Raw genomic sequence first — 24,776 nt, 5'->3', positions numbered from 1 at the left:
AATAACCTACTGTTCTGTTTCAATACCTATCATGATTGTATTATTTTATGCTAATGTTAACTGTCCTGAATGCCATCAACAAACAACATCAACCATGTTATCTACTAGGAATCTTGCAATGCTAGCTTTTTTCTAAGAAAACCCCCAACTTTTAAATGCTATTCAAACTGTGAAATACTCAAGTAAGATCACTCTGTCCTTCTACTTACTTGCAACAACTTGTGCTGCCTTGGCTTATTGGAACATGGAAAATTTCCCCTATTTAGACAATAGCGTCCTTTAAGGCACTTAACCGACCTTTAAATCACCATAATTTGCTCTCAGTAACTATTAACTAGGACAAAAGACTTTTAAAAAAATGTTTCTTCTTATGGCATATCCTACCCAACTTCCACTTCAATGAAAAAAATCACTTCTCAAATGACACACTATCTTCCATTTGTAGAGCTGACTCCAACTGCTGAAAATGAACACTGTGAATCAAAGTACAGATCTCCATCTGTTATTTGCACATTTTTAAAAATGTAAACAAACTGATGGACAGCACTATTTCTGTACTTAGTTCCTGTTATATTTACATCATGAATGAATGTATAAGACACACCAAATTTTTAATGCTGTGTTCAATAACAGCAACTTTTAAGATGGAGAAAAGACCTGCAGGTCCAGCTCTATCTCAGAGAAATGAGAAGCAACATGATTATTCTTAAAATTTATGTAATCTAATGTTAACAAAGTTCCAATATACCATGTTTTCTGCAATTCACTAACAGAAGAAGTATTAATATTTTTCCAGAAAAATCCAAGACATGTATATTACCGATACAAAGTGTTTTCAATTATAGGGAATTTAATATATTTTAGGAAAAAATAATTATTTTCTGACGCAAAATTGCTAGAAGCCTTTATCATAAAATTCGGGAAAATAATTATAGGAGCTGGAACCCCAAGGAAACATTCTGAGTATTAAACATCTGCCACTGTGCTAAAAATTAACCTTGTCCATCAGAGGCAAATATTCTTAATCTTTCCTTCCTTTTTATAAAAATTCAGTCATGACTCCATGTGACATTTTTCAATCCATGAAGTCAGGATCAACATTTTGGGAAAAAACACAGCACACAACAGTCCCAACTAACACAACCTAATATTGCTGGTGTTCACTACACACATAGAGGAAATGAAGCACAGGATACGGAATGATGCTAGCAGGGACTCAGAGCCAGTCCTGTGTGGAGTGATGGAGCATTCAAATAGCATCACCTAGCAGTCACAACAGAAGTGTTTCTGAAACTTCATTGGGGACTTCCAGCCTCTTCAAGGGCATCAAAGGCTCAAGTCCAGTGCCAGAAAGCACACAAGCTTTTCTGAGGACATTGCCTTTGGAAGTCTACATGCCATATTTTACATCATCTTTCAAAAATGACATTTATTTCACTGTAAGACTGAATGAACAAACCACTCATCAAATGACTGACATTACAACCACCCTCAAAAAGAATCCCATTTCAATGCACGAATTGAAGCATTGTTACATTCTATGTTAAGTGGCAAAGTAAAAGTAGAAATAGGGACATTGCTTGTAGCAAACGGAAGTAAGGCAAAATGGAAATCTTTTAAAATACACTATTTTCTTGAGAATGACAAGTTCCCCATGCTTATATACTAGTTATTCATTAAAAAAAAATATTATTAATTGAACAGAAAGCAAACCATGTTCCATATTTTTATTGCCAGAGATAAATATCTACATGTCATGTTCAAGAAGCTCCTTCTGGATGACCAAGGGAAGCTTTCAGACATACTGTTGCCTAAAACAGGCTGTATGAATAACCTGACCCTCAACATACAGTGCAAACCTGTACAGCTATATGTGCTTAGAATAACTCTAAAGAACACTAAAAGAAAAGTTTAAAGCAACCAAAAATACTCTCTGATACAATAAAGTTGTCATAATATTGTAAGCTTTTGAAATGAAAATGTTCTGCTATGTCTGAGTAAGCTACATTACAGTGTCATCTCAGGAAGAGGAAGCTCTTCCTTTAGGTGGAAAACCCCGTCAAAATGCCGAAAACAGTAGTTAATTTCAGTATACTAGAGTACTAGAATGAAGTTGTGAGAACCCTAAACTCCCTTCTTCCTTAAGACTAAACAAAACTTCATGTTAAAAGTAATCACTTTGGGAATGAAGAAGCAAAAACGAGGACTGGCTTTTGACCATCTTTGTGCCAAAGGCATGGGTTCTCATTCAGTACAAACTGAACTTGCTTTTCTCTTTTTTGTATTTCTCAGTAAATGCTTCCCTTACTTCTGTCAGCTGATTTAAGCCTTCCATATCACTGTCGGCCTTCAGCTGAAACTCCTTGTTTTTCTTACAACAATGACTTGCTTTGTTTGGTTTATACATATTCATCTATTTGATCTATGCTCCCAGCAGACCCTTACCCAACATTTTATAAAAGATAGTGGGTTTCCTGCATGTGGCTTAATCACCTAATACTCAGTAGCCAAAGAAACAGAACTGACATTCAGTGCCAGCCCTTAACTCAAAGAGCAGTGATCAGGATGTCAGAGGCCTTGCAAACCTTTCTCCACTCAGCTGCAAATTACATGAGGTTACTCCTACTCTACAATAGATTCGGTAAAGACCTAGTCTTTTTAGTTTTAAGTTTATTATAATTAACACTGCTGACATTCTTTATTGAGCTGTATCTATAAGAAAACAATTTTATGCAGCTGTAAAACTATTCTAAAAGAGGATGAAAGTGCCTTGCAAGTGTCCACTTCTATCTCAAAACCTTTTTCTTGTCTTTTTCAGAGGCCTCCTATGCATACGGCTCTCCCAAATGTAGCATGTAAAAAGCTCCTGGACCAAAACATCTAGCCATAAATATAGAGAAACATAAGATACATTACAGCACCAAATCAACCCATTTGTTATGCTCTTGAATGCTGAAAATATTTATGCCATGTCTTCACATTTTACTTTTCATTTTTCATTTTAAGACTTGACTATCTGTTTAGAAAGCTTGTAGATAGAGACAGAAAACTATGATGTTAAAATAGCCAAGCTAGTGCAAAGTTGCAGTGATTTTGCTGGGGTTTTTCCTTCCTCTTTTGGACTTTACAAAATACAGTTACAGGAATTACTGTAGGGTTTCTTTTAAAAGCTACTAAATATCTTGCATTGGAAATGCAACAATGAGACAGTGTTGGACTGCTGAGTAATGAGAGTATTTTGAACAGAGAAGCTGCTGAATGTGTAAGCAGGGGATTTGGGTGGTGCCAAAGAACGTGCAATGAATGTACAGAAAATGGGAGCTGGAGAAACTCCAGCATAAGCACACCCCTAAAGGAAAACATCCTCTGGGCATGGGCTGGGATATATACAGAATGAGCTAATAAAGCAGTGCAATGCTCGTAAATCACTGGCATCTCATCTGAATACTACTGGTACCTTGTTTTGCAGTACCAGATGATAACATCAGGAATCACTGGGGACATGGAAAACTCTTTGCGTAGAGGAATCCTATGCTCTCCTTCTATCTCTAAGAAGATCTTAATATTAAAACAAAACCCTGCACTAGATGTTTATCAGTTGACTATAACAGTTCTCTGCTACACGCTCATGTTACCAACACATAAATCCCCAATGCTGGGGATACCTAATTGCAAACATCTGCAGCAACACCATTTATTTTTTATCCCACTGATATCTGGAAGCAAGATCTTTCCCTTCCACAGCATAGCCCTAGAAAGGGAGAAAGATACATGTTTTTCTTAGACTTCCCAAGCAGTAAGTTGCAAGGTGGCTGTTGTCTATTGCAGTTGTCTGTTCATGTGGCACAAGCTGTTACTGTCTGGGTTGTCCTAAATGAGTCCTAGAGAGGTGCAGAATCGCAGTCCATGGAAATGGATACAATATGCAAACTACTGTCAAGAGCAAGCTACAGCTTCAGGGCTGTCCCAAGTCCACTCAAGGCAGAAGGGAGACAACTGTACCTATCATTCTGCAGAAAAGGAAGGATGGAGTAACTTCATTTGCAGACACCGCATGGAAACTGATAGGCTTTCCTTAAAAAGGTGTTGAACTAAGGAAAATTAAAATTCTTTTACTGTTCTTAAAAGCATGCTTTGGGGGGGTCAAATGATGTTGACAATTAGGAAACCAAAAATCTGCCAGGTTTACAGATGCTGTTTCATGAGAGGAAAATTTTAGTAGATAAATATGGCTTGTATAGAGTTAGAGCTAATAAGTGGACCTTTCCTGCACTGTATAACCTGATATTTTAGTGTTGCCAGTGGAAACTTCGGCCAAGTAGAGGTGTGAAATCTAAATAAAATCTCTGCCCTTAAAGTACATTTCATTAAAGAATATACTGCTTTGGGAAATCGGGGAGCTTGTAACCAGAAGGCAGTATTGCAGGCTTGCATAGAGTCAAAATCTCCCTAAAACTTCAGGAAAAGAGGAACACACTGAAGAGCAACATGGTTATATATTGATACAAACTGTTGTTATTGACAAGAAACTGTAACATGCCAAAATAATGTCTCTATTTTAAAACACAGATACATAGTTTATTTGTTGCAAAAGGATATAGCCTACCTTTTATGTGGGATTGGCACTAGAAAGAAAAGATTAGTCAGAGTTAAGACATTTCACTTGGGATCATGTACTTTTCGTCTAGTCCTCTGCACGTAGATCCACAAGATGACTGTTTTAGTAAAGGAAACAAGAAGGTTCTAATAAATACTGCATTACTAACTGTCACACAAACTGTCTTTCCCAGTGAAAAGCATCTGTATGAAACGCCTTCCTTTCAGAGGACTGTCTCAGTAGGATATAATGAAATGAGGAAAATAATCACACGCCAAAATCCACAGAAGTAAGTTCCCATTAGCTCAAAGTGCAGAAGCCCTTGAAAAGATAAATTTGAGTCCCTCAAATTTGTGGAGAAGGGAGAATATTCAGTTCTAACCTCACACAAAAGACAGTAGAAATTATTTTAAAATAACAGTACATGCCAAATGAGGACAGGGATCCCCTGGAAATACCCAGGACTCTGTGAAGAAAGAACAAGGAACAGAAAGGCATGGCCAGCATTTTAATTTTGGCCCTCCTGCTCAGAAGCCACCAAGGATGTCTGTAGAAGAGCACTGAGTCCTGCTAGCCGTCTTCCTTAAAAAACTGTGTTAAGAATGACCAAACACTGACTGCTGCCAAACATTTTGAGAGTGATGTTTTGAGAAGGGATGGCCTCATTTCCTCCTGCTCACAGCCAAGATGCACTCCATCCAGAAAAAACAGAGCAATGCACCTACAAACTTAAGTCTGAAAGCCAGAAATTCCATGCTTGTAATGTGTTTTCGGATAAAGCTTTTATGACCGTGATCAGAAGTCCCTGAAATATTACCTGCAGAAGAAATCATGTATGCAGTTTATGAGAGCAGGAAGAGGCTAATAATAGGTAAAGCTCCTACTCAGACAAGACTAAATGGAAGAACAACTCTAAGTGCTACTTCTGTAAATACCACCCTTTCCAAGTACTGTAGATTTATCTACATGCAAGCACCAAATACATACAAAAAGCCCTACCACATGGGAGATGTTATATTTCATAACGCTAAGTCAGGGCTACCTACTCTCAGTTTGGCACAGCCTAATCATTCATGATTTTAGTCTGAGGTGGAAGTTTAATAAAAAGAGAAAAATTCACACTGTACCTAAATGGTGAAACCTATTGCCAAAATACTATGAAAAGCCATGAATTTAACAGTTCTAGAGAGAGCAGATGATTACATGTATATAAACTGAAGAATATCATATTGTTTTCAAAAATCAAGGCATAGCTTTTTTTCCTTCAATAACTTCTTACATGAGAAACTGGCTTAATATTTACAAAACACTCTAAATAAAGCCCACTGACATCTTCTGTGCAAGATCTGCACACCTTTCCCTGAAGGAGCATTACTGTCTGCTGACAGACCAAGTTAAATACACCTTGGGCACAATCCAGTCTAAAAGACTGTCCAGGAAAAGAGAGGAGTTCAAAACTCTGCTAATTTTCATTTTCCAGCTTTTCAGGGCAGAACAAATGTTTTGCTGGGAAGATTCTATTAGCCTTACCTTCAAGCCACAGAAGCAACAGAATGCTAGCCTAAGTTTTAGCTTGATGAAAGTAAAGCAGATCAGAATCATTGCAGAAAGTAAAATTACTGGATGTCATGAACTCAATGGCAAGGCTATACACAGGGGGAAAAAAATGGAAAAACAGAAAAAAAAGGTTGCCTGGAATATGTCAACAGTTGTCATCTTCACAAAAGACAAAAGTGAAAAATGACATACACGTATGCCAAAATTGCTTAGTGAGAGGTTGCAACCACCATCATCATCAGGCTTAAGAAGCCATAAAGAGAAAGACTGCCTAAAATTAGAAGAAATGCTACAGCTACACTAATTCTCTGTTGAACTGTTACAAAATAACTTGCCACCCAAACCATATTGTCAATACACACACTAGGTCCTTCTGCAGAACAGAATTCCAACAGTCTGTTTTTATAGAAGCATTTTGCTGTTCTTGATGTCTTTATTGCAAAAGATTTTGATATCATACGCTGTCCTAACAGTCAAGACCTTACAAGAGATCAGTTAAAAAGCCTCCACATTTCCTTTTTTCCACTTAAAGATTAAAATAGTTTTCAGAGAAGAAAATACTAGGAAAAATAACTGTGAAACTAGTGCTTTGTTACATCTTTTAACATAGTTTTATGTTATACAATAATCACTTCTAACTAAATGAAGCTACTAAGATAATTATGTATAGCAACAATTAGATGAATAAAGTCCCTAATATGTATACATATATATGCTTTTTAGAGGAGGAAAAATATCTAAATGTGCTGAAAAAAATCTAAGGGAGCCATTATACTGGTGAAAAAGTTATGTGAAATAAATATAGACATTCTAGTGGTCTCAATCAAGAAAACACCACATATCTGAAGGAGAGACAGGGTCTCAAAAAACTTCCAGGAACTGAACTTTCTTGGCTCATGTTATCATGGAGTAGTTGACAAGTTTCTGGCCTCCAGTAAGCTAAATCTGGTTTCTGAAGAGACTTGGATGCCACAGACAGGCATTGGAATTAAAAAAAATAATTCCAATAAAAGCCTCATTAAAAACCACAAAAAGAATATTAAATATACCACAGGATCAACCTTGTGCTGGCAAGCAGACTGCAACTTCTGATGCCAAGGTCTAACATTCTGCATGTTCTGTCACAGGAAATAAATATTTCCCCATTCTCTATTTCTTTTCTTTATTAAAAAGTGATGCTATCTTGCAGCTGGCAATCTCAACATGTAAATATTTATCAACAAAAAAAAGAACTCACATTTGTAACATTTGCATTCAATATCATGCATCTGAATCATTGCAAATGTAAATACATAAAATAAATGTAAGTAAATACATTCTTTTTGAGAAATATAAGGAAAGGAAAGGACTATATCTCCAATTTGTATGTACTGAGTCAGTCATGCATTTCAGTGAGGAGGAAATCTGGTAAACAATTTCAAAGGTAACATACTTTGCCTTTTAAGACTGCATCAGACCTAATAGAGCTGCTTTAAAAATGGTTCCTAGTCAGCCTGACAGTCTGTGACTGCACTGGGAAGTTATTTCAGAGAACTGTGCCGTGCCTGTGTAGCTGCATCAGTTATCTGGGCTTGCTCTGATCATATTCTGATTGAAATGGCTTTTCCTTCTAGGAATGGCAATATATAAACAGTCACCTAACAGTTTAACAACGTCCAAAGTCTTCAGCATAGCAGTACTTGGCAGTTGTACCTCCCTTCTCTGAATGCTGAGTTTACACAAGAATCTTAAACTCCTGGGTGTTCTCTATACAATGTAAAAAGTTGATTTTGGATTCTTAGAGGAAATTTCCATTGAGCTTTCCCATATTTATTCTTGTTGGATGAAAGAACTGTTGTATTTCAGAAATCTATTTACAGAAATAGATTCTTCCTTGGTAAGTAATCAAAAGTTGTCATATGTATGTACATGCCTTGTGCAACTGAAGAAATTTTTACTTTAAGAATTTAAATGATGTATAGAAACTCTGAAGCAAGAAGTGACCTAGTAGAGATTCTAAGATAATGCTTTTAATGATAGCATGGGCATTACAATAGAAGCAGAACCCCATTATATTCCCAGCACAAGTAAAGCTTCTATCTGTATAGGTTTGAATTCCTTCTCTGACCAACTCCCTGAAGGATCCTTTCTTCCCTCATCCTCAACAGGTAGGACAACAACCAGACAGACTGGTCTTCTATAATTATACTTATGTAACAATGTGGTGTAGGTAGGCGCATGTTATAGATCTGCTATCAGATCTGTATTGTTTACTTCTCCAATAATACTCTTTTTCATTAAACTGGTGGATTCAAAGCTGAATATTCAGGGCAAGTAACAAAATCATGAGTCTGAATTACAAATAAATGTCAGTTATACAGATGAACTTCAAACCAATGAGTCAAGTTACTTTGCAGCTGGTTCCCTTAAGAAATGATGCTTAATCAGATGGTTAGCTGGTCAGTCTTGAATGTTTATTCTAAAATTGCAAACTATTGCTTCAGGATGAAAACCTTTTCCTGAGCCACAGAGTCCTTCTGTGACTGTAAGCACATCATGTGAGCCCAAAAAGTCTTCTAAAAACACTTAAGGGAGTCACAGCAGATGATCTCATTTAATGATTCCACAAGACACCTACTTTTTGAACTCTAAATTAATTTTGTTGTTCCTTGTCTCAAGAGATAACTCGTGAGCCAGGTGCTTCAAACCCATTTCACAACATAAAGAAGTATAACTGAATATTGAATATTGGAAAAAATCCTTACTGACATAAACTAAATATGACACTGCCTTGCAAACTGCAGTGAGATAAATATGATCTGCAGTAACTGAGTAATCTTTAATTTATTTACTTCCAAGTCTGTTTCTAATGGGATCTATGAAAAATCAAACATTTTCTGAGCTGTGAGAAGAGGCAGTATTAAAAATATTCTGAAATAAAAAAAATTGTGAAAGAAAAATAGTCACTTATCTGTAAAGACAGCACTTACATATGAGTCAGCATAAAGCAGATACAGACAGTTCTTAGAGATGAGAATACCTTTTTTTTAAGGTATGATCAGATTATACAATTTTCTTTGATTGCAACTTCTTGGGAAAAAAAAAATCAATCAAAATTGTAAGATGATATAGCCTGGACCAAATCTTAGATCTTTTACTCCTTTTTGCTTTCTGAACATTAAATTTAATTAAATTTAAATTTTCTTCTCCATCCATCTCATGGAGGATGTTTATGAGGTATGCTGGTATGTAAGGCTTAATGCTAAATGAGTCATGGTCTAGAATGCAATTTCAACCTAAATTATATTGGTTGCTTTGCAGAGTTGGTTTTGGAATAATTTAGAAAAGGTTCTTCTTAGGGAAAAAAACATCTCTTTGTAACGGCACAGTGGAAGATTACACTGCACACAGTTTTCTTAAGCAGGAAAGAGTCTGTAAAAGATCATAGACCCACAGAATGGTTTGGATTGTAAGGCACCTTAAAGATCATCTAGTTCCAACCCTGCTGCAAAAGAGACATTGAGGTGCTGGAGTATGTCCAGAGAAGGGCAAAAGAGCTGATGAAGGGTCTGGAGCACAAGTGGCTCCACAAGTGAGAGGAGTGGCAGAGGGAACTGGGGTTGTTGAGCCCTGAGGAGGCTCAGGGTGACCTTATCACTCTCTACAACTGCCTGAAAGGAGGCTGTAGCCAGGCAGGGGTTGGCCTCTTCTAGCAGGCAGCTAATGACAGGATAAGAGGAAATAGTCTCAGGTTGTGCCAGGGAGTTTCAGGTTGGACACCAGGAAGAACTTCTTCACTGAAAGGGTGGTGAAGCACTGGAACGGGCTGTCCAGGGAATGGGTGGAGTTGCCATCCCTGGAAGTGTTCAAGAAATTATTGGACATGGCACTTAGTGCTATGGTTTAGTTGGCATGGTGGTGTTCAGTCAAAAGTTGGACTCAATGACCTTGGAGGTCTTTTGAAAACTTTACAATTCCATGACTCTAATTAAACTGGGTGTTTTTCTCCACAGATGCTTCACTCGTCTAGGGAGAAAGGGGAAAGTATGTGCATGGGCAGAGGTGCTCCTTGTGAAATATTTTATATGGCAATGAATATCAAAATGAGGGGTAGTGAGACCAGTGTAAGCAAAGACTTAATTTCCAGACACATTTAGCACTTCCTGGAAGGCGAATAAAATCACCACGGTGGTAAATGCTGAGGCAGAAAAAGGAGATTACTTCAATTACTAAGTGAGGCACCTAAAAGCCACAGATCATGAAATAGGTTTAAATAAGGATTCTTGAGGTATTTTTGACTTTTTCATGTGCACAGAAGTGGGAATTCTTGTTTTCTGCAGTTGATCAGATGGTCCTGACTCATTCTGTCAGTCACAAGGCCAAAATGATTTTCACATTAAGAACAAAACCTTGAAACTATGATCTCTCTCAAATATCTCCTGCTGAAGAATTTGTAAGCAGCCATTTGTTCCCTTGCATCTTGTAAGCTTCTTACTTTTGATCAATGCCTTCACTGTAAAAAACTTATTTCTCTGTTAACAGAGCTACGCATATGCAGCTCATTTATCTCTTTCTTTGCCAGAAAATTCTGCAGAAGTCTCCCAAGTGCTGTTCCAGTTTGCACGTGAAGGCAGTGATATACACAATGTTCTCAAACAGCAACCACCATAAATCTCAAACTTTGTGAACTGATGTTTAAGAGGCAGAGAGAAACAGAAATGTCTATCCTTCTTTCGTGCCACTTCCTCATCATTCTATAAATACAGCTATTGTACAGAATAAAAGCACTCCAGTAACCAACCTATAAAGCAAGAAATTATTAAGCAGTGAAATAGGCACTTTGATGATTTTTGATAATTTTTAAGATATCAATAGATATGTAGGTAATGCATCCTTACTTTTTACATATATATGTGTGTGTGTGCTTTTGCGTATGTATAAAATACCAATAGCAAAAATATTTATATAAGTAAAAGTCTATGCTTTTCAAGTTTCTAAGACAAATCTAAAACCCCAAAACGAAGGTTCCATTCTTCTTCAGTCTTCTAATATGCAGCTAGGGTTCTAAAACACTATAATAGTCATACTATACAGTATAATACAGTGCATATACTATACAGTTCGATAATTATAATCAGTTAATAAGATTAAAAATATATTCATGTTTTAATGAAAAATAACCATTTGCCTTCTTAATGCTGATAGGACATGCACATATTATTGTTTAATGTAGAGCAAAATCGTAGCTTGAATTATCTCAATTATTGAAGTTTTGGCTTACATGCAGCTGCTAGAAAACCCCTACAGAAATCTGTCAAGAGGAAAATAAGATACAATTACTTTTATTTGAAGTACAAACTTACATACCTTGGCCTCCGGAATGCTAAGCCATATTGTTGGCAAGCCAGTCCCACAGTGGGGGTATAAACAATAGGCATGAACTTTTCAATGTCAGAAGCCAGCACTTTATAGAAAAGCTTTTCATTCCGATCCTGAAGACTCATTAGCAGCATGTATCTGTGGAGAATTACATATAATTACACAGACATCAACGGAACATATAGTAGATATAAAGTAGATTTAGAAATATAATAGCATTTGGATAATTAAAATTATGTTTGTTCTATAATAGCCTCTCTCTTATTGAAAGTATCTAAATTCCTCCTAGTCTTAACAGCACAAATGGTTCGGATACAAAGCATAACAAACTCATTGAGACAGAGAACCTGAAGCCATCACAAAGCTGTCAAACTCTACCTGCTCAGGAAGCTAATCCCTCTCAGGTATAAAACACTGTGCTGCAATTGAGGATTTGATCTCTCAGAACCTTATCTGCGTATATCAGTTGTTCCACTGAAATGAGGCCAGCCTTAAATATAACTTAAACAAGCTTGCTCACTTGCCCAAAGTAAACAGAACTAAAAACATTAAGCTTTGCATGCTCTTTCCTCAATAGAAATTTATCTTAAATCCAGGCTAATACTTCAAATAAATACTGGAAAACAAAGCTTTTGAAAACAAAGCATACACACATGGCCCTTCATCCCTTAAGTCCATGTTCGACATGAAATCTGCAATGTTATACCTCGTAACTAAAACCGATTTTGAGGAAGTTCTATATATATTTTAAAAGAAAACCAATGAGAAAAAAATAATCATATAAATGAGAGTGAAAAAAAGTTCATGTTTAGCTTGATCTACTTTTGACTACCATCACACTTACATTGAATAATTACATTACTGTTTCAAGATACCAATCAGGAAGCCAAATTGCAGTGCTGAGTGTGAGAAATGACAGGAGTCTATGAGTGACTTCAAGTTATACCAGTTCAAATAGGTATGACTGTCACTTCGTGAACACTTACAATTTAAGAATTTAGTGATCTTAAATCTTACCTGTCTATTCACTAGTTTTAGCAATGTTAAGTATTGCTGTAAAAATTAAGTAGTCTTCTAAAGCTATAGGCTTACACAAAATCTTTAACTTATGTATACAATTTATGTAGGTCTTTTTTTTAATTTGAAATGGATTACTAATTACTTACACTCAGAAAGTTTAATATGCCCATCATTTTATTACACAAGTGTTGAGGATATATATAGAATATATTCATTCCAAAAACCTAGATATTTGTGTACTTAAATATTATTAATATAAACTTTTCTTCTGCATACTTAGGCATCAAATGCCCCAATAAAATCTATATCATATAGTCAGGTAACCATCTGACAGAGAACAGCTTAGTAAAGCTGAATGCATTCCATTCAAGCTTAGCTCGCCTATCCCTGTATATCAGGGAAGCATTTCTTTTGGGATCTGTTATGTAAACCTTTAATGAGCAGTATAAGCAAGGCAAGCAGAGCCGGTTTGGCAGTTGGTGACTGTAATGAGGTGACAGAAGTGAGGCAAAACAATATCCCTGCCCTTTGTGTCATGAAGGATATTTTAGACCCTAAACAGATAGAAATCTAGAAACCAAAAAGTTGCAGTTGTTCTCTAAATACCATCACAATGAGGCAATCAGAACCACCTTCCATCATACACATTAGTTTTGAATGTTCTCCAAGGTTAAATTATATCCTGCTCTTGTAGCTCTCAGCGACAAATATACATCCATACATACTAATTTTCTTTCATATTATTACATTTCCCTATAGCCTTTCATTTTCCCAGTATTTCATTATGATATAGGAGATATATTCAATGTCCTTGAATTCTCAGAGCATTTTCTTTATAAAAACCTTTCTCCTGAGGATGACTATCCCAACATTTATCTTGAAATACAAGGTCTTGTAATGTAGTTTTGGATACACATGAAGACATTCCTTTTGTTTCCAGAGAACATTTAAAGTGATGTCAGAGAATGTCATGCATATTTGTGGCCCCCAGTCTATATTAGACACTGCAAGCACCATGTGAGCCACAGCACCATTCCAAAGCAGTTGCTGATATTTCTTCTTCTTTTTTTTTTAATAACTTTCCTTTAAAATGAGGTGTGGCTATTTAAGAGTAAAAAATACCTTTTCATCATCCTTTCTTATTACTCAGATCAAGCCTAGATTTTCACGGGGTGAAGAAGTCTTTTACAAAAGAAACTAAAAGCTTAGCAAAAGGCTTCCTCAGGGGCTTCAAATGAAAAACCTGTTTGTTAAAACTCTCCACTTTGTTTTTACTGTCCTATAGCATTAAGCTGGGGCTTTATTTTCTTATATATATATATTTATCATGCCACTTTTATATTCATGATGTACTAAAGAACTTGCAAAAGGAGTAACTGCATACTACTTATATTTTCAAATATTACATACTTGATCATATCCACATCAGTATAAAAAAAAGATTATAAAGTTAAAAATATTTCTAGAGAAGTGTAATTTTTATCAGAAGGTTACTTTTTCAATGGCAGGTATATATCTTCTTTCTCAGCATTTTAATTTGTTTAGTTAAGGGTATCAGATTTCCCAAAAATTCTTTCTAAAGGGAAAACCAAAAATGCTTCATACTCAATGTGGGGTTGTTTATAATGCATTAGACAACAAGTATGCATGTTTTAGCAACATCCAAGTGTCTATACAACTAAAAGCATGAAGTGCTTTGCAGCATTGTGCTTAAAAAATATCCTTAAAATTCAGTATTTAATGGAATCTTATACTGAAGCCCACATTTAATTGAAAACATAATGAAAACAAGCAATAAAACAGTGAAAACAATCATTTGTGCTATAAAAAGGGAGAAAAATATTATCTGTCCTCAGACAAGGAGTCCTGAATGAAGATTTCAGGGAAGAGTTTCAGAGGACAAAAACCAAGGTCTGGCAAGTCAGACAGAGGAGGCTGCCAAGCATTCAAATTTCAGTGTGTCACTCTTCCCCCTTGCCTTTCCTTCACCTAAGAATGCTTCATACTAGCCTGCTATTATGAACGGAACGAAACACAGTCACAACAAAAGGATATAAACCATGTATCATCCAAAACACAAATGAAAACTGATATAACTACTGGAAAGTTACTGATGATTTCTTAGGATAATTGGCCCAACTATCACTGGCATACAGTTTACAGCAAAAGGAAAAGGTGAAAACAGAACAAACTCCACATTTTTTTGCTCTTATCTTGAAAAATATGAGAGTAAATAGAGAAGGGAGGAGGAAAGACTATTTTTCATGTGTGTAAGACACTTAGCTCTATTACTCTGCATCATCAGTATCTATATAAAAATTCATCAACGACAGGGAACTTCAAGACAAAAACAAAATAAGATGGCCTTCTCTGGAAAAGCAATTTATGGCCCCTCTCCTAAGTTAGCATATCCAATACAACATTTTACAGTGTGACTCTTTGAAGAAAGAAAAGCTCAGGCAGAAGATGTCACCGTGCCAGAAGCAACAATTTCAGTATCAATACAGAGCAAGAAAAAAGACAATTAGGAACACACAGGGGAGAAAAAAAATTAAATTACTTGCAGAATCCATCACAGCTTTTCCAAATTAAGTTAGAGGAATAGAAATTTTTCCTCTTATTGGTGTCCCTTTTGCCAAACATACCAGGCAACTGATTTGCTGTTGTTCCACATTCATTTTGTGTACGAACTCTTGGTGTTTCAGAGTACAACAATTCCACGCTACAAGTTCACAAAGGCGTTTCAGCAGTGCCAAACCGTGTCATGCCATGGTACTAGCTATCAACTTAGCTTTATGAATTTACACACACCCTCTTTCCAAGCAATACCAGGCCAATCCTGCCAATGTAAGATGCTGTCATGCACAGCATTTATGTTTCATCAGATGATACCCTTCTGTCTAAGGCGTCTAACAGCTTCTACTTCTGCAATATCTAAATGCCTGTGCTTAATCTTTTGTATTTGGACATAAAACACACAAGTGTACACCTACTGCCAAGCTCTAGAAGGAAAAAAACAGCCTCTCTTCATCTCTTTTCAATCACTGTTTCTATGGGACCAAAGAGTATGCCAGATGCATACTGGACGAAACATGGGGGTTTTCCTGGAATTAGGACATTTACACTCAGTAGAAGACAATAACTTCATGCTCTTATGCAAGACTATCCTTGAGCACCTGCCTGTGCAGGGAGCACTTGAGATTTCAAGTTCCAGTTAAAACACCCAAACCTTCTGACATTCTTCATCAGTGAAGAGATTCAAGGAGTAATTGTGGCAGGATCACATTTACTGCTCTTTAAAATTCTTTGATACAAATATAAATATAGGAGACCAGAGTCCACATATTGTCTTGAGGACTAAGCTCACCACATGTAATGCACATGTTCTCCAAGCAGGCTCTTTATGGACATACTCCAATGAAATTGTCAGACACTTGACTTATAAACACACGTGCAATTCACATTTTGCACGTGCAAATTTTTGCACATTCAATTCACAGAACTTTACGTGCAAAGGAGCCCAAGATGGCAATGTTTACAGTCTTTAAAATGAAGTACCTTCTTCATGCAAATGTTACCATGTCTTTCTATCAGTGGTCTTAACTGTAGACCTATGCATATAACACAAAATAGAGAAAACATCAGAGCTATAAAAAGCCCCAATAATATAGGAGGAAATTTTTTTTAATCAAAACACAGCATGGCATGAATAATCAGTTTATATCTGCTAGGTGTTAAGACAGAATATAAATATGATTTCTTAAAGAAAAAATTCTGTTTGGGGGATACTTGTGGATTTATATAATACAATATTCTTAAGGGAAAACCCAACTTAATTTACACAATTTGCATTGATCCGAGATTATCCCTGCAAACTTATTTCTTAAGTGCTATGGACTTATATTATGAAAGCATACACTAGCTCAGGTTGGAAAGGACCTCTGGAGATTGCCTCATCTGATCCCCTGCTCAGAGCAGAGGCAGCTAGAGCAATTTGCCCAGGACCATGTTCAGTCAGATTTTGAGTATCTCCTATGGATGGAGATCCCACCACACCTTCTCCAGCATTACAAATGGGGCCACCAGTTTTATTCACACTCTAAGGGGAAGGAGAAGATTCAAATACATGGACCAAAAATTACAGCTGAGAAAACAGCACAGACACATGTCACAGAATAAAACTGAGAAATAAACACAGCTATTAACTTCTTTTTCACGTTAATTACTAAAATCTTATTTGAAGTATTCTGAGTAGTGGACACATTAGTGAGGAAAAAAAAGCCTAGCTTGTAATAGTTTCCAGCTACTTCTGTGAATAGAAGATTTGCTAGTTTTCTCAGTTACACTGCATCACTAAAACCAAATTATCAAGAATAAATTTGTACTGCAAAGCTGCATAGGACAATATAACCTTTATACTAAAGCAGGCATTATAACAAAAACTGGCTTTATAGTATAAAATGGCAAGCTACACTCTAATGCTCAAGACACATGGATGGAATAATTCAATGTTAGCACTTCTGTTTAACAGATGTCTGGTCACAGGAGCAGGAAACAAATTTCTTCCTTACTCAACTATAAATTTGGAAAAGAGAAAATGCCAAAGAAGACTCATTGGTGGGAAAGAATGACACCAAGTTTTTATTTAATTTTTACAGATCTTAAGGGTAACAGCCGTAGTTTTGGAAAAATATTCTCTGATGCAAATTACTTCTGGAAAACCTTTTGTTTACATTTACTCGTAACTATATTATATTTTTTATACTTCTGTATTATTTGTGTCTATCATACATGGATTAGTTATACTTTAAAAAAAATTTCCTTCCCCACCCCCAAGTCAGACAGATTTCTCTTTACTTTTTTTTGACATAATAAAGATAGCTGCAAAGTATTTCCACAATACTTAGAGACAGTTATTTTTATTTCATTATTCCCACTGCAATCAAAACTTCAGTATTCACTGTTTTATTGCAGTTCAAAAGGCATGTCATTCAAAGTTTTAATATTCTGTCATTTAAAACTGATAGATTAATTCTTTCTTACTTTCCTAAAGAAATTTTTCATTTTGGCAAAAAGCCATTTGAATATCTACAATTTTTTTGCTAAACAAATAAAGAATTAGGATTTGCAAATACTGTTAATCTCCTTTTGACCATTGAATAGCTAGACCTGTGACATTCTATCTGTGATGTTTTGAGAAGCAGGAGTGTTTTTCTGCTATGACCTGAAGTAGGAGTAAAATTTTTTCCGAGTTTAAAAACACTAAAAAAACATTCTGGCCTGGGAAACTACTACTGTGTGACAACAGATAATGGCCTTCCTGAGAGCACTGGAGAATAGTTACCCTACAAAAGATACCACAATTGCAAGCTCTCCACTTGCAAGGAAGGCTGTCCTCATCCTATTCCAACTCCACGAGAAACAAAGGTTGTGGCAACTTTAAATTATAAAAAAGTCTTGCCACCAACAGATAGATACCTAGAGGACATATATTACTCACTGACAGAAAGACATCCTGTGACAGAGGAGAGCAAGGCACAGGAGGAAAAAAAAAGAAGAAACACTGTTTTATTCTAGAGTCTGTAAAATACAATTCTTTTAGGAAAAAATTTTAGCATTCATAAATATTCAAAGCCCTTCTCAGATTTTTCGCTTAAAAATACCAAAGCACAGAAATACTATGTTACATATTAGTTTTATAACATTTTACAAATTTACTATGCTTTAATGCATATGTACCTATATGCATGTAGAGTCATTACTGACTTTCAGTTTCACATGAGTTCACTTGCTTCCGGTGACCTTTGTATCATTTGTTTATCAAAGAAAATTCATGTGAACAGCTCTGGAAGATTACAATTTTAAAGTAGGAGTTGATTTTTTAAGAAAGCTTCCAGCAAAAATAAGTATTTACTTTAATGATTCCCAATAATCAGCAACCATAGCCTGAAAAAATACCCCAAAATTTCATCTGTACTACCATTAAAAAAAAGTGACTCATGAATTGGTAAGTAGGATAAAGTTTCATAGCCATACTTTACCTGTCTAGGTCACATGTCAGCCTTTCAAAATTCTTAAGAATTGTATAAACCTGAGCATCTTGACCAAGAAAGCAAGGTGGCAATAATCCATGAATATTTAATTGTTGCCTCTCCTCCAAGGTAAAAGCCATGCCCTGAAAAAAACAAAAATAAAAATAAAAACTATGTATAGATATATACACAATAGATAATTTATTTGAGAAAACTTTTGCTGCAAATCATAGCCCAGGTAAAGTCAACATCATAAAATCTATGTAAAATTAAACAGAACTTAGAACTGTGCAATTATTTTGGGAAAAGGTTTTATTGAGCCATAAGAAGACAGGCCAGATATCTGTACAGATACAATAACTCCACCCCAGGACAGAAAAAGTTAATGTCTCCTGACACCTCAAGAGTATCACCTGCAAAACTGCTAAGTTACAACTAAAGAAGAAAGCAGTCATATATTCACTCCACTCATTTTCTGCTTTTAATGAGGTCTGTCTGTGTAAAACATCTTCAGAAATACCCAAGCTCCTGTCAGAAAGATGGTGCCTTTCCAGCAGAAACATATCTGTGCATTTACCACACCAGCATCGAGTGCTCTGGCTGCTGAAGTTTTACTGAGCTGCGGTAACTACAGCCAGGCAGGACTGACAGACAAGACCAGACCTTTGACAGCTTTAGGGGATAAGAACAGTCAGAGGAGTTTCTTCTATATACGAGCTAGGAAATGTCTGCATTTGATTCACACTATAGCCCCTGGCTGCATAGCAAATGCACCATTCCACCTGCACTGCTTCTGCTCCAGAGCCAACACTGGCTGATCAGCACGTGTCTTTGAGGCCTCTCTTAGGTTAACACTACAGCTGTCTGTATCTTTGCAATATGCATGTCATGTAGCTTAAACAGATTCCAAAGCTCATGTAATAGAGTTTAGGTAGCATACCCTACCAAGAAGATGTGTGTGTGTATACACATAGAAAGAAGCTATTAGACAGCTGCCTAATATTCAACATCTATGATACAACTACATACAAAATACTGTTTCTTATAAAAAAAAATAGTTGAAAAAACACCTTGAGATCCATTAAAGAGGAAAAAACAGCAACATAGTGTTTCTATATTAATTCTCCTGTGGAAAATAAGTACTACTGAGGTACGTTCACTACCACTTCTATAAGCAGACTTTTAAAACGTCTGCATTTAGACCATTAGAATTAGCTGGGTCAACAAATGACAGGAAAAGACAGGGAAAACAAAAGCCTTCCTTCAGTCTACATTTTTACTACTATTGTCTTTTCAAGAGAGAAAATTCAGTCCTTTACACAATGTCCTCACTGCCTTTCACAAAACACTTGGTGAGTGATACAATGTGATAAATTCATGACAGTTAATTTGGTTATCTACACAGGTTCTTTTTTGTTTCTGTTTTTGCTGGGTTTTTTCTCAGAAATAGTCAACTGATAGGGCTTATTCTTACAGAGCAAAAATACATTATCTTACTAGTCTACATTTCTTACACCATTTCTAATCTAAATTTTGAAGTGGTTATGTCACCGTGACTTGAAAAAAAGCCCTAAAGCAATCCCATCACACTATCTGCTCTATAATGTCATTAATCAAGTTGTTACCTTAAGTGAAATGATGACTCAAAAAAAAGAAATATCTTACAAAGAACACTTTACCGAACATCAAACATTTCCAAAATGTGCTTCTCCTTCCCTAGACAGGAAGTGAAGGGAAATCAAGTTTAATAAAGATCAGTAACTGTTTTGTACTTCGCCATGCATGTGAGATTTCAGAGGTTTCCAAAGGCTGCATTTTTTTCCCCTAATGAACCTTCTGTGACCAGATATGTCATTAATGTCTTTCTTACCTGGAAAAACAGTGAAAAAAGGGAGAGTCAACACTTCTCACAGGTTTATTCAATGTTGATCCCTCTGATCTCCACTAGACTTTTTGGGGCTTAAAAACCCACGTGTGCTCATGCACACTTCAGAATCAGTTCCAAGTGACTGGACTTCAGGGATCTGCATAGTTTCAATGGATCTGGCAGTAAGGTAGTAAGGTGACAATCCAGTTATTCTCTGCAATTCTCCTTTCCCCTGTTTCCATTAGTCAAATGGAATGAAAAAAAATTCTGAATGTTGGTGTTTGGCTTTACTTTAGGAATAAAATATGGGCTTTAATTACTATAATAGGGTTTCCCCTCTTACTGGAAAATATATTTTATTTTAAAACAAACACGTGTTACATATTGCCAAATGCCTTTTTTAAAAAGTACTTAATCTTGGAATGGTGTATTTTCCATGTATTACAGCAGCTTTATAGTAGGTGTTAATTTCTTTGGTTCATTACTACAAAAACACAGCACCCACCTACACTCCCTAGGATTTATATGGTTAGAAAATCCTTTACTTGAATATTCCTCTTTGGCACAGATATTACGAATTTCTCAAATTTCTAAGGTGAAACGTTAAATCTTTTCTTCTCCCCTCACATCTCATATTTGCTTAGAATAATTATCATTAAAATATATCACCTGATCATTTAATAAGAGAAGGCGATTTTATAAGTGTGTTTGTGACATAAGTGTATCTTATTCCATCTGCTTATCATAGGGAAGACTTCAACTCTGTAGGATTTATCGTTTATGTCTAGATTTCTTGCACTACCTCAGATTTTCTTTTCTACATAAAAATTCTTATTTTTCGTGTTTGAAGTGTTGTTTCCCAGCCATCCAGCAGAGAGGGCTCTAGGTCCAGCTTGATCTACACACTCCTTTCCCTTCCAGAGAGGCCTATTTTGTGCACACCTGGATGGGACAGACTTCCATCATCTAGCATCCAAACTATTATAAACGATGTGGAAATTTTTATTCTGTAGCTTCTATTACGAATAGATTTTTAAATAAGAACAACAGTATGACAGTCTAAAAGCAGCATAAGGGCAAGAGACCACAACCACAAATATTAACCTCTGCCTAATTAGTTTTGATTTATTCACTCCTTTATGCATGATATACATCATAGAGATGAAAAGTATAGTTATTATCAACCCTCCCAGTTAAGAGTTTGCAATTCTTCAAGAGTTGTTTCATATGTTTCATTATATGCTCTGGTTTGCTTTTGGCAAAACCAAGTCGTTCTTCAGCCACCTCACTAGCTTCCTTTCTCACAGATCTTTTGGTCAAAACTTTGGTTTATTTATTTTATTGCTCTTTAGGCATAAATACCCTTTCAGATTCTCAGCTGTACACAGAAAGCTCTACGAGTTTTCAAGAAATTTAACTCATTGAAAATACATTTAATTCTGAATTTGTCTCTCCATTTGTAATGTGAAGTTTTGTAATTGTAGCAGTGATTTCTATTACTGCACATCATTCAGTATTCTTTCATTATTTAATGTCTATGGGTTTATCAACTCCACTCTTAACTATCTGTCTTCTGCTCATAATCTCTAAGCCCCCAAAGCCCCTCATCTACAATATTGTTGTAGTGCAGTTACATATACATCAATACCCTCTTCCTTCAGTTGCAGTACTAAAAAACCACAAAAGAGCACAGCATCATCTTGTTTCAGACAGCTTTTTCCACTGCCATTGAACCCAATATTCAAGCAGTGCTCGAAAAGACAAGAGCTCATTCAAAATACTTCAAGAGCCATCTCAACCTCTGTTCACAGTGAACAGAGACAAGATTTTTCTCTTAATACAAGCTAGATTGCCCTGACAGTTTTTCCTCAGATAGAATACCTGAAGCTCATATAATTGGTAGGTTTATATAAAACTCTCTAGAAAAAGAGATTTCTCCCAAGACCTAGCCATCTTTTTTTTGTTCTAGTAGACCAAAACTTTCATTTCTAAAAACTCCAACTCATTTAGAATAGTTCATTTCCTCCTGTTGGCCTCACTGCAGGTGTGACACAAAAGTATTAGTCTAACAGTATGTAGAAGGAGGCTGGCTTAGAAGAGGAAACCATGTCCACATCCAAGGTTATCTCAGTGACTCTTTCATCAGTCTCTGGAAGGAAAAAAATCAAGGCTTGTAAGACTTCAGGGGTTCAGGAGACAACCACTAACAGCAGTACGCAAGCTCAAGTACTACATGTATATTTGAGCTTCCTATATCTGTGAAGGGGGAAGGAAGCAATGAGGAGGAAGGTGAAAACGTATAGCAAGGATGTATATCTAGAAGTAACATCTATTCTATGAGAAATAAATCTCTGAACTGTTGGTCTAACATCCTGCTAGAGGAAAATTACAGTCTGTCGAGTATTTTGGAGTCCGACAAAGTAGGTTCATCACTATCTTAGAGTCCATCAAAAAGTAAAAAGCTCTGTTAAAAAACTCATTCTGTATATCTAAATCACAAAAGCGCAGTGAACAAATTTCAACGATATTGTGTAAAAAGCACACAAATTTGAGGGACCCAGATATGCTCAACATCTGCTGCCACAGCCAGAAAGAGGAGAGCTGGCACCTTGCCACTCCTTGCAGGCTCTCACTGCAGCAGTTGGCATCCCTGAGCAGAGGCCAGGGAGCACTCTGCCAGACAAAGCTCTGAGAAAACCCCACAGCTGCCTCCAATACTTATCTGCTCAAGATCTGAACCAATTTTTTGAACAAATGGACTACAGAACCCCACAATTCCATTCTTCTTAAAAACAAATGAACAAAAAAAGACATACAGACAAGATGAATGCTTTCAGCTGAAAGATGGCAAACATTCTCCAATTACTAGGGAAGAGTTTTTTCCCCAACACATCCCAAATGAAAAATCAGTGGCATCACTACTAGTTGCCAGTCACACAGCACCCCATGCTGCTCACACCACTTCATGTACAAGACTGTCTCCGGGAGAAATTCAACTGCAGAACTAGATGCAGCCCTTAGGAAACCATGATCTTTGCTATGCACGACTGTTTGCAGGCAATTCTTTTGCTGGTCAAGCTTTAGCCATCAGCAATTTTGGGTTTCATACTACGCTAGTACTGTTAGGGAGGAATCCAAGTCAAAATAATTTCTTTTAAGGAAAACTTCTTTGACTGAGAAAGCAAAAAAAATGCATGCATAGTCTTGCTAGGTATGAGCTACATGAAAACAGTTTCAGGCACCTGATGTCATAAACTCCTTTAGGATTCCGAATATTCAAACAAACAAAGAAAAACACAGCTCTGCAAAATTTTACATGTTCAAATAATTTTTTAGAAAATATCTATAAAAACAGAGAACATATGGGTTTTCAAGCCTTTTAAGCTACATTTAAGAGTTTAATGATCTGCAAATCCCTTTGAGCTATTTTATATAATTTGTGTTTTTTTAAAAAGTCACTATACGAACAGGCAAAAAAAAGTTTTAAAAGCATTTCCTCTCCATTTTTTTCATTTTTATTCTCCAAGCATGACTTCAGAGAAACCAGATAAATACTTCCAATACTCATTTCAAGGCAGAATACTCCAGGAAATACTTAGAATAACTAATCTGAGCACAACACTGCATAATGAACTCATTCTGCTGAAAACAAATGTGGTTTATGGCAAGAAATTGGTGTTGAGCAGTACATATGACTAAAGATGTTTCTTCTGTTTTCTCTACCCCTACTTGTCATGACTGCCAAAAAATATTACAAGCAGAGGCAGATAATGCAGCTATTTGGGAGAACATCTCTTCTGCAACCATTGTTTTAGGCCACACTAGTCACAGCACATACCCCAGTAGGTAAGGAAAGGGATTAATTTTTTTTAATGGTACAAATTCACACACAGTTTTCTGTTAAGGTGGTTTCTTTTAGGCCTGAAGAAAAAAAATATTTCTGCAAAATGTTAATTTGCATTAACTTAGAGGCTCATATTTCTTCTTAAGAATATTTGCTGCAAAGTCTACACACAAAAGAAGGGTTTGAATAGCTGAATCTAGTTTCAATTTTAAAAAACAAAATCTGGATTATTAAAATTTTTGAGAAAAAAAGAAATCCTTTCAAATAGTGTTTATGAAGGCTAGGGAGAAAGACGACAAATACAAATTGATAAGAAGAAAAAATATGCTCAACAGCAGAAAGTTACCACAGTTCAAAGATGAATAGTATAGAGTTAAGAAATTAAAATTTAATATGAAAATACAAATTTTCTGTTGTGATCCTCTGGCAATACATACAGATGACAGTTTTGCTTTCAGAAGCAAAGAACATTGATAACCATTTATAATGCACACATTATTT

At 36.0% G+C, this 24,776-nt stretch overlaps 1 protein-coding gene across 2 annotated transcripts in view; it reads right to left on the bottom strand.

The window, feature by feature from the left end:
- The window catches only part of ME1 (malic enzyme 1), a 150,680-nt gene that overhangs the window by 93,149 nt on the left and 32,755 nt on the right, over positions 1-24,776 (bottom strand). For both annotated transcript variants that reach the window (XM_014877783.2, XM_088162101.1), the window contains exons 2-3: positions 18,574-18,707; positions 11,501-11,650 (exon numbers count right to left, since the gene is read on the bottom strand). In XM_014877783.2, the coding sequence (XP_014733269.1) occupies positions 11,501-11,650; positions 18,574-18,707 (284 nt within the window). The remainder of the gene's footprint in view (positions 1-11,500; positions 11,651-18,573; positions 18,708-24,776) is intronic.

Source organism: Sturnus vulgaris, chromosome 3 (genome assembly GCF_052056855.1).
Source record: "Sturnus vulgaris isolate bStuVul1 chromosome 3, bStuVul1.hap1, whole genome shotgun sequence".
Lineage (NCBI taxonomy): Eukaryota > Metazoa > Chordata > Aves > Passeriformes > Sturnidae > Sturnus > Sturnus vulgaris.
Note: the sequence above shows the minus strand (reverse complement) of the source record. Positions and strands in the feature narration are given on the sequence as shown.